Source organism: Canis lupus, chromosome 36, assembly GCF_048164855.1.
Source record: "Canis lupus baileyi chromosome 36, mCanLup2.hap1, whole genome shotgun sequence".
NCBI classification, from domain to species: domain Eukaryota; kingdom Metazoa; phylum Chordata; class Mammalia; order Carnivora; family Canidae; genus Canis; species Canis lupus.
This window is the reverse complement of record NC_132873.1, coordinates 21,231,268-21,244,494: the sequence shown is the minus strand read 5'-3', so window position 1 is coordinate 21,244,494 and position 13,227 is coordinate 21,231,268. Positions and strand designations below refer to the sequence as shown.

The 13,227-nt window shown below is 35.6% G+C and overlaps 1 protein-coding gene across 6 annotated transcripts in view; it reads left to right on the top strand.

The window, feature by feature from the left end:
• Positions 1-12,966, top strand: part of SGO2 (shugoshin 2) — a 54,572-nt gene extending 41,606 nt beyond the window's left edge. For all 6 annotated transcript variants that reach the window (XM_072813165.1, XM_072813162.1, XM_072813164.1 and 3 more), the window contains 3 exons: positions 1,198-4,365; positions 6,528-6,678; positions 12,808-12,966. In XM_072813165.1, the coding sequence (XP_072669266.1) occupies positions 1,198-4,365; positions 6,528-6,678; positions 12,808-12,823 (3,335 nt within the window). In that variant the 3' untranslated portion in view covers positions 12,824-12,966. The remainder of the gene's footprint in view (positions 1-1,197; positions 4,366-6,527; positions 6,679-12,807) is intronic.
• The last annotated feature ends 261 nt before the right edge of the window (positions 12,967-13,227 follow it).

Below are 13,227 nucleotides of genomic sequence, written 5' to 3'. Positions count from 1 at the left end.
TCATGAGAAACATAGAGAGAAGCAGAGACACAGGCAGAGAGAGAAGCAGGCTCATCACCAGGAGACTGATGTGGGACTCGATCCCAGGAGCCTGGGATCATGATCCAAGCCAAAGGCAGATTCTCAACCGCTGAGCCACTACCCAGGTCCCCCTGAAAAATTTAATTTTTAAATAAACATGCTGATAAATATCAGATCCACAGTGGCCTAATGCTGTTATTCTGCGAGCAGTATTTAAAAATGAGTCAGCCTTGGGATCTCTGGGTGGCTCAGTGGTTTAGTGCTTGCCTTGGGCCCAGGGCGTGATCTCGGAGCCCCGGGATCGAGTCCCATGTCGGGCTTCTGCATGGAGCCTGCTTCTCCCTCTGCCTGTGTCCTGCCTCTCTGTGTCTCTCATGAATAAATAAAATCTTTTTTTAAAAAAATAGAGTCAGCCCAAAGAGCTTTTCTTGGTATCTTTTTAGTTTACAAATTGAAAGATGCCATATATTTACTTAGTTTCATCTTCTCCTTTTCATAGACAAAAAAAAAAAAAAAAAAAAAATTGGAGGGACCTAAATAGATTTTGTTACTTTTTCAGGATCAAAGCCAAAGCAAAAACTTGAGCCTGGGTAATAGTTGAGCCAGAGGAAATGATGATACTTACGTTTTATTTACATAGTTATTTCTAAAATAATCCTTCAGGGGAGTCTGGCTTATGTATTTATCATAGATTTGCAGATTGGATTATAGAACCATAAGTATATTTGATTTAGAGCTTAGAATTGTTTTTCCTTTATAAAAATTTATGTGTGTATGTATAATTTATATAAACTTTAGTTGCCTGCTGATTGTCTTTCAATAGTAATACTTGTCAGACTTATCACTGTTATTTGGGTTCATTTGCTGGCCTCCTCTGACTTTAGAAATGTAAGTTAGTGGCTCTACCATCAGATGTGTTCCACTCTACTGTTGGGGCCAAGGCAGAGTGAATTCTTAATATATATTGTCCATAAATACAATGTAAAATGTAACTTATGAATACTCTGGTCATTTCTACTTTATTTTTATCAGCATAGATTCTTTGTAAGTATCTGAACAGAATACATTATCAGAATCCTTTCTGTGAAACAGCTTGATTTTTGCTCTGTTTGTTTAAAATAACAAATTCATTGTCATTACTTCTAAATTTTCTTTCCCTTTATTTTTTCCACTCAGACCAAAATTCCCTTAGTTCTCTAATGAGTGAGGTGAAAAATGCCCAGTCGATCAGCCACAGAAAGGAGAAGCCATCTCTCAGTAATGTAACTGAAAGGAAGAAACATGTATTATCTCAGGAATTAAATAATCCTGTCAGTCCTCATATGACAGATTTAGATCAACAACACATTTCAAGTCCAGAATTAAATTGGAATAATAAGATAAATGATCATACTAATGAAAAGAATATTGAAATGCAAGGAAACATCCAATGGCTTCCTGTCTCATCTGAGTCGACAAGCGAACCTACTGCAGAGTACAAGAATCCATTTCAAGGTAGTGATGACTTTCAGTTGCAGAAAACTGTGTATGATGCTGACATGGATTTAACTGCTAGTGAAATAAGCAAAATTGTTACAGTTTCAACGGGCACTAAAAATAAAAGCAATAAAAAATCAAATGATTGTGAAATAAAAACTTTCAGAAAAGTGAGGGATTCAAGCTCTGAAAAAAAGAGAGAAAGATCAAAGAGACCATTTAAAAATAGTTCAGATATCAATATTGAGGAAAAGATTGAAAATGGACCAGAAAAAAGATCAGTTATCTTGAATGGCAAAGGGGATTCAGACGATCCAAATTTTATGTTCAATACTGAGCAGCTGACTCAGTTGAACATACTGAAGAAAGTAACCCTTCATGATGACTTTGATCAAGATAAGAGACAAACTACACAGTGTAATAAAAAAAAGAAAATACATGTAACAAATGAGCAAGAAGAAGCATACTCTTTCTCTCAAAGTTTAGATAAATTCCATCAGGAGAGTAAATTTAGTATGGGTCAGAGTTCTCTAGCTTGTCATAAAAGTAAAGCTTCTAGACAGACTGTGATTTCTAAGTTAGAAAATGATAACTTACTCTCAAACCAAAAGAATAAAGAAACCACTTCTGAAAACCCAGAAGTCACAAGTGAATTTCAAACAGCTGATCTTTCCACTAAAGATAATGAAAGTTTATATGATTATGAGGCCCAGAATATGTCAGATTTGAAAAAGCATGTCACTGATATGCAGCCTGCTCAGCAAAATGAATCAAAAATAAATGAGAAGCTTAGGCAGAAAATAAATCGAAAGACAGAAATAATTTCTGAAACAAACCAAATATATAGGGATAGTGCTAAAGTTGTGCATGGCCCAGAAGAAGGTAACTTCTCCTTCCAAACCCAAGTGAATAAAGAAATTATTAGAAACCTAAAAGCTTCAGATGAGTTTCAAAAACCTGCTCTTTCCACCATTGATAATGGAAATTTGTATAATTGTGAGATCCAAAATGTATTGGATTTGCAAAAGCAGATCACTGATGTGTACCCTGTTCAGCAAAATGAATCAAAAGTTCATAATCTTAGGCAGAAAGTAAATCGGAGGACAGAAATAATTTCTGAAGTGAATCATTTAGGTAATGATAAGAATGTGTATTGCCCAGAAAAGGGTAATTCTTTCTTCCTAAACCAGAAGGATAAAGAAATCGTCCCTGGAAATCTAACAGACCCAAGTGAGTTCCAAACACCTGCCCTTTCTACCAAAGATAGTGGAAGCCTATATGATTATGAGACTCAAAATGTTCTGGGAGTAGAAGAGCATGTCTGTGGTATGCAACCTGCTTGTCAAAATGAATCAAAAATAGGTAAGAAGCTTAGGCAAAAGGTATGTCGGAAGACAGAAATAATTTCTGAAATCAACCGAATATATGAGAATGATGACAAAGGTACACAAGACCCAGAAAAAGATAACTTACTTCCTCTTAACCAAAAGGAAAAAGAAATCATCCCTGAAAACCTAAAAGACTCAGATGAGTTTCAGAAAGCCGATCCTTCCAACAGAGGTGATAGGAACCTATGTCATTATGAGACTCAAAACATTTTGGGGGTGAAAAAGCTTGTTACCGATATGCCACCTACAAAGCAAAATGAATCAAAAATAAATAAGAGGCTTAGGCAGAAAGTAAGTCGGGAGACAGAAATAATTGTGGAAATGAACCGGGCAAATGAGTTTAAAAAAAAAGGTATTCATGACCCAGAAGAAAGTAACTTCTTTTCTCTAAATCAAACAGGTAAAGAAACTATTTCTAAAAACCTGGAAGTCACAAGTGAATTACAAACAGCTTGTCTTCCCACTCCCAGTAATGGAAATCTATATGATTATGAGGCACAGAATGTGTTGGGTTTGAAAAAGCATGTGACTGATAAGCAACCTTCTCAGCAAAATGAATCAAAAAATAAGAAACTTAGGCAGAAAGTAAATCAGAAGACAGCAATAATTTCTGAAAGGTATGAAATATATGGGGATAATGATAAAGATGTACAGGATCAAGAAAGCTATACAAAAGATCTTGCTTTTCAAGTAAATAAATCTAAACAAAGACTTGAATGCCAAAGTATTATCAGTGGATACTCTATGGAAATAGATAATAATGAAAAGGAAAATTGTGACCAAAATTCAAATCCTTATAAATTAGTTAAAAAGCATGGGAAAGAATTATCAGGCAAGTCAAAGATTTTGGCAAAAGGTAAAAAAAAATGTATTTCACAGTTACCAGATTCTTTACAGACATCTGTCTCCTTAGAATCAGGTTTAAAATATATTACTAATGAAGCAGATTCTGATCCTGATAAGCACATGGACCTACAGGAGAATCTGAAGCAAAGCCCTACAACTCTGAATGAAAAAAGAGATAACCCCTTTGTGGAAGTGGTAAAAGAAGAAGAGTGCCAAGTCAGAAAAGTAAACAAAACGTCATCTAAATCAAAGAAAAAGAAGATCATCTATCCTTCTTCAGATAGCCATAAGGTAATGCAGATAATATCTGACACTGACCCGGGAATATCAGTTGAATCTGGACAAGATGCTAAGGAAAAAATTTCAGAAAATGAGGAAGTTGTCAAAATGAAGCCAGAGTTTTACACAAAGACATTTCAAGCTTTTTCTCAGGTATATTCGCCTAACATACAAGATTCTTCCTTTAAGAGTGCTCATGAGGATTCAGTGCCTCTGAGTATTTCTCCTAGTAAAAATTTGATGATAAAAGAAAATTTTGCCCTGGAGAGCTCACCAATCTTTCAAATAAGTGGTGATGTACATGAGAAGATGAAAGGGATGAAATTCAACCAGAGAACACAAAAATCAGGAATAGGTAGGTTAATGGCTGAAATGATCAAGTTTTAGAAGTATTTTCTTTTTTCAAACCAGTAAAGTATTTTGTTATAACTGATATTTTTATGGAGTTAAAAACAGTATTTAGCTGTGTAACCTGGTATATAGAAACTATAAAAAATTTTAAAGAAAGTGTACTATTTTAGGAAAGATAGCAGAGTAGTGTCTTGAATATTTAAAACCTAAAAAACAGATTTGGCCTTTACCACAAAGTTGTCTGATTTGGAGTTTTAGAGGATTAAAAAATCAGTAATATCAACTCCCTTTCCTCAGAATGCATGTTTCAAAATAGCAAACAACAAATAGATGGTAAATGTGATAAATGCTCTAATAAAAGCATACATGTGCTAACACATATATTGGGAGTGATTTGGACAAGAGGACATGAAATACATAGATAGCATTTTAGGCCCTAAAGGATAGGTAGGATTTTTATCTTTAGTGTTTACTTTTTATTTTCTCCCAGTTATTAAAATAATACTCATTGCAGAAAATGGAAAGTAGAAAATCAGGAAATTGTAGGAAAAACAATCACCCAGAAGAACTGCAGTCAGCATTTTGGCATGTGCATACAGAGTTCAATCTATGGAATTTAAATATATGCCTGAAGTCATGCTGTATGTAACATTACTTATCCCATTTTTTCCCCTTATACATCCAAAGGATATTCTTTCATTATTAGAAATTTTATGACGTTGGACTTTCCCATATCAGTCAAAATTTTCTACTGGGTGACTTAACATTTGAATATATATGTATGTAGAATACTAGAAATTTTTTCCCATTTTGAGAAATAATTGACATTACTGTATAACTTTAAGGCATACAGCATGATGATTGGATTTACATGTATTATGAAATGGTTACCACAGCAGGTTCAGATAATATCCATCATGTCATATGGATACAGTAAACAGAAAAGAAAAAAGCTTTCTCCTTGTGATGAGAACTCCTAGGATTTACTCTCAACTTTTTTTTTTTGAGAGAGAGGGTGTGGGGTTGAGGAACAGAGGGAAAGGGAGAAAGAGAATCCATCCTAAGCAAGCTCCACACCCAGCACGGAGCCCAGTGCGGGGCTTGATCTCACAACCCTGAGATCATGACCTGTGCCTAGTCAAGAGTCAGATGCTCAGCTGAGCCACCCAGGCGCCCCCTCTTAACTTTCTTATATATCAGAAAGCAGTGTTAGCTGTAGTCATCAGGTTGTACATTGCATCCCTAGTACTTATTTGTCTTATGATTGGACATTTTTACCTTTTGACTGCTTTCTTCTTATTCCCCCCTTTCTCCACCCTCTGTCACCTCTGGTAATCACAAGTCTGATCTCTTTTTCTGGGTTTGGGTTTTTGGTTTTGATTATTTTGTTTTGTATTGTTCCCTGATATAAATGAGATCCTACAGTATTTGTTTTTCTGTATATGACTTATTTCACTTAACATAATGCCTTCAAGATCCATCTGTGTTATCTCAAATTGTAGGATTTCCTCATGTTTTTATGTCTGAGTAATATGCATATAATATTAATATACATGTACACACATGCCACAACTTCTTTATCCGTTCATCCATCCATGGACACTTAGATTGTTTCTATGTCTTGACTATACATAATGCTGCTATGAACATGAGGGTACAGATTTCTTTTCAAGTTAGCACTAGGATTTGATAAGGCTATTCCACATAAAACGCATACTATAGCAAAAGTGCAAAAATCCAGAGTTCTAGTACATGATAGAGGACTGGTCAGCCATCTTGCATCTCTATTCCTCATGGTACCTTTCATAGAGTAAGCAGTCGATACAAATGTTGAATGAATGTGTAGTAATTTGTATGATTCTGTGACTAGAGTTGACCTATAAAGAATTTTTATCAGCCTATATGTGATTTCAGAATAAAAATGTTATAATCTACTTTGATAGTTTAAAATTTTAAGTCTCTTTTCCCCTCATTTTGAGGAGAAAAACTTATTCACAAATAATTTCATTGCTATTATAGTATTTAAAATTATAGCTTGATTATTGTTATATTTAAAAATGTGCTACCAGCAATTTGTAAACCACTATATCCCATATCTATTTCTATATAGAGATATCCCATATATCCCACATTTATAAATATTTGTGAAAATAATATTCTTTGCAGGTTGTAGAACACTACAGGACTTGACAAATACCAATTTTGTTTCAAATAATGCTGCTAAAGCTGAAAATAAGTCAGAAAATCCATCTTTAGAGCTACCAAGCCGGAGAAGAAGGTGTACGCCTCTCTATTTAAAGGAGCCAAATCTCAAAAGGTAAGTATTTCAGTGATATTAAAGTGATTTCAGTGTGATATTATAAATTATGTGCTTTAAAAGAAATTCCTGCCTGATGAATTAGTGTTTGAACGCTTCTCAATATCGGTATATTTTTGACATACAATAATCACAGTATAATCTGGGTAAGATTTGAAGAAATGTCTTCTTTTATTCTTTAAACGGGCTTTGTAAAACAACTTTGTTGCCTATGATTTGCAAACCACTATTTCTATGTCTCTTGTCTTCATTTGTACTCTACCTTGTTCCCTAGAGGAATTCAAAGTGGCTTATTTGTTCTTTGGCCTTAAAGAATAATAGTCTTTTTCTTTCTCTTTTTTAAAATTTCAAACACAGGGTGCTGGGGTGGCTCAGTCAATTAAGTGTCCAACTCTTGATTTTGGTTTCGGCCACGATCTCAGGGTCGTGAGACCGAGCCCCAGTTGGGCTCCGTGCTCAGCGGAGAGTCTGCTTGAGATTCTCTCTCCCTCTGCCCCTATGTGTCCCCATGCGTGTATGTACTCTTTCCCTCTCTCTAAAATAAATAAATCTTTAAAAAATATATCAAACCTCAACAAAGGGAAAATAGTACTCTTCCTACTTATCCATCCTGAGCTTCAACTGTTACCAGTATTTTGCCTTATATATTTTATCTATCCTTATTTGTTGTAGCATTTTTAAAACAAATCCCTAATATTGGGTCATTTAATTCCAAAAATACTTCTGTGTGTATCTCTTTTAAAAAGGAACTTCTTAACAAAACTAGATAACAGTAATCACTCAATTATCTGGCAACAATGAATTAGCAACAATTTCTTACTGTCAACTACCCAGTAGCCAATCCCTATTCAAATTCCCTTAATTATTTCAAAAAATGTCCAAATGCCTTTTACATGTGTTCTATGGAAAATCTCACTTTTTAAAAGAATAAATGAAGGAGCCTGTTTTGCAGAAACCAATCATATTTTCAAAAAGAGAGAAAATTATCCTTAAATTTTCTTATCCTTTGCATTGTGTCAGTATTTACTTCTTTTATAAGATGAAAGGCATTGGTGGTTCTGACAGATATTTTGAAGCAATAACAGGTATGGAGCACTGCTAGTGGGAAAGCCAAAGGATACAGCTATTTTGCAAGACAGCTTGGTGGTCTTACAAAACTTAAGGTACCCTTAACATACAGTCCAGCTGTCACACTCCTTGGTCTTTACCCAAAGGGGAAAACATGTCCACACAAAAATCTGCACATGGATATTTATGGCAGCTTTATTCACATTACTAAAACCAGTAAGCAACCAAGAATGTCCTTCAGTAGGTGAATGGAGAAATAAACTATGATATATCTAGACAATGGAGTATTACTCAAAGCTAAAAAGCATTGAGGTACCAAGCTATGAAAAGACAAGGAGGACCATAAATACAGTTTACTAAGTAAAAGAAGCCAATCTGAGAAAACTACTTATTGTATAATTCCAAGTATATGACATTCTGGAAGAGGTGAAGCTATGAAGACAGGAAAAAGATCACTGTTATCTGGTAGGGATAGAGGAGACAGATGAATTAGGTGGAACATGGAGGATTTTTAGGGCAGTGAAAATACTCTGATATTATGATGATAGATACATGTCATTACACATTTGTCCCTACCCTTAGAATGTACAATACCAAGAGGGAACCCTAAGTACACCATAGGCTTCAACTGATTGTGATGTGTTAGTGTGTATTCATCCTTGATCCAGTATATACAATGCCTGTGAGTAATTGACAGTGGGGACGGCTGTGTACAGGTAAGGGCAGAGGGCATGGGGGAAATCTCTGTACCTCCCTCTCAATAGTATTGCAAACCTAAAACTGCTCTAAAAAAATAAAGTCTTAAAACACACACACACACACACACACACACACACACCCAGGATAGCAATACAAAGGAGGGTAAAACAGAAACAAAATGAAATAAAAGATCAAGTGGTTTTAAAAAAAAATAACTGTCAAGCTGTAATTCACATACCATACCTATCATCATAAAACTTCAGAAAGAAACCCCATGCCCTTTGTGTGTCATTCCCATACCCACCACCCTGCCCCCAGCCCTAAGCAACGATTCACCCACTTCCTATCTCAATAGATTTCCCTGTTCTGGATATTTCATATGAATGGAATCATGTAATATGTGGTCTTTGTGACTGTCTTCTTGCACTTACCATATGTTTCTAGGGTTTATCCGTTCATTATATATAGTATTTCATTTCTTTATAGGACTGAATTAAATTCTGTCGTATAGATAATAACCACATTTTGTTTATCCACTTGTCTGTCAAAGGATGTTTGGTTGTTTCCATCTTTTGGTTATTATGAATAATGCTGTTAATATCATTTGCAAGTCTTTGTGTCTACATAGGTTTTCTTTTCTCTTGGACATATGCCTCCTTATGGAATTCCTGGGTCATATGGTAACTCCGTTTAATCATTTGCGGAACTGCTTAGACTATTTTCCAAAGCTGCTGTCATTTTACATTACCACCAATGATGTATGACGGTTCTGATTTCTTTAATTCCATGCCAACACACTTGTTGTTATTTGGCTTTTTGATGATTCTAACCATAGTAAGTGGGTGTAAAGTAGTATATGAAAGTTTTGACCTAATAAATAAAAAAAAAAAAAGAAAGTTTTGACCTGAAGCTCTCTGATAACTGATGATGTTGAGCATCTTTTCATGTACTCATTGGCCATTTGTGTATCTTCTTACACAAATGTAAGAGTGTAAGGCTCAGTCAGTTAAGTGTCCGAGTCTTGATCTCAGGTCAGGTCATGATCTCAAGGCTGTGAGTTCAAGTCCCGAATTGGGTTTCACGCTGGCAGGAAGCGAAGAAAGAAAGGAAGAAAGGAGGGAGGTAGGGAGGTCAGTCTATTCAGATCTTTTTCCCTTTTTTAAATTGGTTGTCTTTTTTTTTTTTTTAATTGAGTTGAGAGTTAAATTTTTTTATATTAAACTAAACTTAGACTTAGCAAAGAGTTATAAAAATAGCACAAAGATTCCTCTCCCAGCTTTCCCTTATTTTAGCACCTTACCCACAGTACAATGATCAAAATTAGAAAATTAGCATTGGTATAATACTATTAACTAAACTATAGATGTCCATTAACATCCTTTGCTGTTTTAGAATCCTATCCAGGATCCCACCTTGCATATCGTTGTTGTTTCTCCTTAGCCTCCTCCATCCTATGACAGTTCTTCATTTCTTCCTTTCCTTTTATGACTTTGACACTTTTGGAGACTATTGGTCAATTATTTTGTAGAATATCCCTCAGTTTTGTCTGATGTTTTTTCTTTTTTTGTGTGTGTGTGATGTTTTTTTTCATCATTACAAAGCAGTTACGCATTTTTGGCAAGAATTCTACAGAAATGGTGTGCCATTTGCATCATTTTAAGGGGTTTATCATGTCAGGATGTCTCAATAATGTTAACTTGGATCACTTGATTGAGGACCATGGTGTCTACTGGGCTTTTTTCACAGTAAATTACCATCTTTTCCTTTATAGTTAATGGACACTGGGGGATCTTATTTGTCACCATGCATCCTATTTTTCATCAAACATTTGCTTGCTAATTTTAGCATCCATTGATGGATCTTGCCTGCAACAGTTATATTTCTGCCTAATAGTGGCTTTCTGTTTCTCTCTTTCCTTCAGCATTTATTAGAATTCTGTAAGGAAGAGCTGTCCTTTCTCTCTCCTTCTTTCCTTTCCTCCCTCCCTCCCTCCCTCCCTCCCTCCCTCCCTCCCTCCCTCCCTTCCTTATTTAGTTATTTATTTATTTAGTTAGTTAGTTAGTTAGTTAATTAGTTATTTGTGTTTATTCTATCAGTTAAAATCTAATACTATCAATAGTTATTCCATTGCCCAGATTATTCCAGCTTGGCAATTAGGAGTTCCTTCAGGGTGGCTTCCTTCTGTGTTCTTTCAACAAGACTTCATAATATTTTGAGCACTTCTTTTCTGACACAAGATGTTCCAGGCTTATCTTAGTGTTTTTCCTGCCCCAGCCACCAAATCAGGTACTTTTGCAAAGAACCCAGTTCCCCTGAAGAATTGTGTTTAGAAACCAAGATCTGGGCATTAGTTATTTGTACTATGTATATAATATATATACTATATATATGTATGTACATAGTATATATACTATGTATATATTAGCTATTGCTGCACAACAGTTGTTACCTATAAACCTAATAGCCCAAAACAACATCCATTTCTTCTTTCCATTTCTGAGGGCCAGGAATCTGGACTAGCACACTGAATTAGGTACTCTATGGCTCAGGTCATGATCCTGGGATCCGGGATCGGAGATCAAGTCCTCCCTGCGTGGAGCCTGCTTCTCCCTCTGCCTATGTCTCTGCCTGTGTCTCTCATGAATAAATAAATAAATCACACAAGTATATTTCCTTGTAGTTACAGGACTGAGGGCCCCAGCTTCTTGCTGTTGGCTAGAGGCTATCCTCAACTCCTAGAGGCCACTCTCAGCTCCTTGCCAAGTGGGCCTCCCAAAATGGCTACTTATTTCAAAGCTAGCTAGAAAGTCTCTAGAGCAAATCCTTTAGCAGATAGATTACTATAAAATGAAACGTAATCTTAGAAGTGAGACATTCTATCACCTTTGCTGTCTTCTATTGGTTAGATTGAGTCACAGTTCCTTAAAGAGGCAGTTATACAAGAGCATGAACATCATCCTGAGTGTGGTGGCAGGGATCCTTCTTAGGGTCTGGCCACCACCACCAATACCAGGGGATATTGCTGTTAGTTAGGTCCTCTCAGCCGACAGAGCTAGGAAACATACACATGCATACTAATCCATGCATACACGCACTTTTATATTTCTCTATCTGTATATTAAGTAGAATCCATGATGAGTTTATATATTGATAACCTCTGATTCAAAACCACAGCGTTCATTTTTGCTTTACTTATTCATAATTTCTTCATCAGTGAGAAGGCTGCCTCTCATTATAAGGAAACAAAAGCCAAACCCCACCCCACCCCCACCACCCCCCAAACATATCTATTAGCTAGAAGAGAAGAAGAAAGCAAGCTCTTATCAGAGACTGAATGAGAGCAAGAACACAGAAAAGGTAGGTGGACTCTGAGACTGGCTTTTGCCTGAAGGCATTTACCAAACGAGGTGAACCTAAGTATTGAATTCACAGTATTATGGGGCTGGGGCAGAAGGTATATCCCAGGGTTTAGCTAAAATAAAGTCTAATAGTAGATCACCTTCAATAAAGTTGAGCTACCCTCTCAGTAGGAGAGCAAACTAAAAATAACCTTCCCATCAGCTTTTTTAAGCCCCAGGAAATAATTCTGGCACTGAATTGAGAAGGAAAGAAATCTTCTGAGAATTCATAATCAAAATCAAACTCTCATGCATTGCAGCTGGAATTTACAATTATCTGGAAGTCACAGAAAACCTTAAGCTGAAAAATTGTATTAGTCCATGAATTGTAGTGCCCCCTGTTGTCCATCAGAAGCAAATGCAAATATTTTCTAGAGTTCTCAGTCCTCAACAAATTTTCCACAGGTAGAATTCCCAGGGAAATAAACAGATCACAGTAAACGAACAGGTACCAGCAGAAACAACTGATAGAATTAGATACAGAATGTAAAGTGTGAGTATTTAATGTTTCAGTGAAGGAGAGACTTGGAAATGAATAAAGGTGTTTAGAAAAACAACTTAACTATGAAGAAAAGCAAGGAAGAGATGAGCACAGTTCAGGATAGCAGTTACTTGTTGGGGAACAACAGGGATGTGATCAGAAAGGGGCACACTTGAGGCTTCTGAGGTGTGGTAGTATTTTATTTCTTACCTAGGTGATAAGCACATCATTTAATTACTGTTTTTAAGTTGTACATTTTCATATATTCTATGTATGCTGCAGTTCATAATAAAAAAGAAATATATAGTAAAACGTAAAAATCTAAGCTGGTCAATTTTTCTTAAACCTTATTTTGTAATTCCTACTATCATAGAGTATTCCAGATATATGATGCATCAATTTTCTTCTCCATGCTTCATAGCAAAAGCATCAGCTTTGAGTTGTCAGTATGTTTCATCTTCCTTTTTTTTTCCTACTTTGCAGGAAGATGAGAAGATAAGATATATTTATGGATTCTGGTTTTTTTGAATTCAAACCATACCAAGTCAAAACAGGGATATAACAAGATTCCAGAAGACGAAATGAATGCACAATGGAAGCTTTTTTCTGCTCCTCCTTTTCATGAGTATTAATTTATCCATTCTTATGTTTACATATATGTGTTTAAGATAGCTATTTTGTAATATTAAGCTTCTGAAGTCATTTGGTCATCCTATAACTTATGTTCCTGTTTTTGTAAGCTTCTTTCGACCTGACAGCCTTTAACTAAGTAAAAGCTGTTAACCTTTTAACCAAATAAAATGTGTTGTAAATATTTTTGCATTGGTTATCTTGTTGCATACCAAGCTATCTTGTTTTGTTGTGTTTTTAAACCATCCAATATATTTGAACACCTAGAAGATT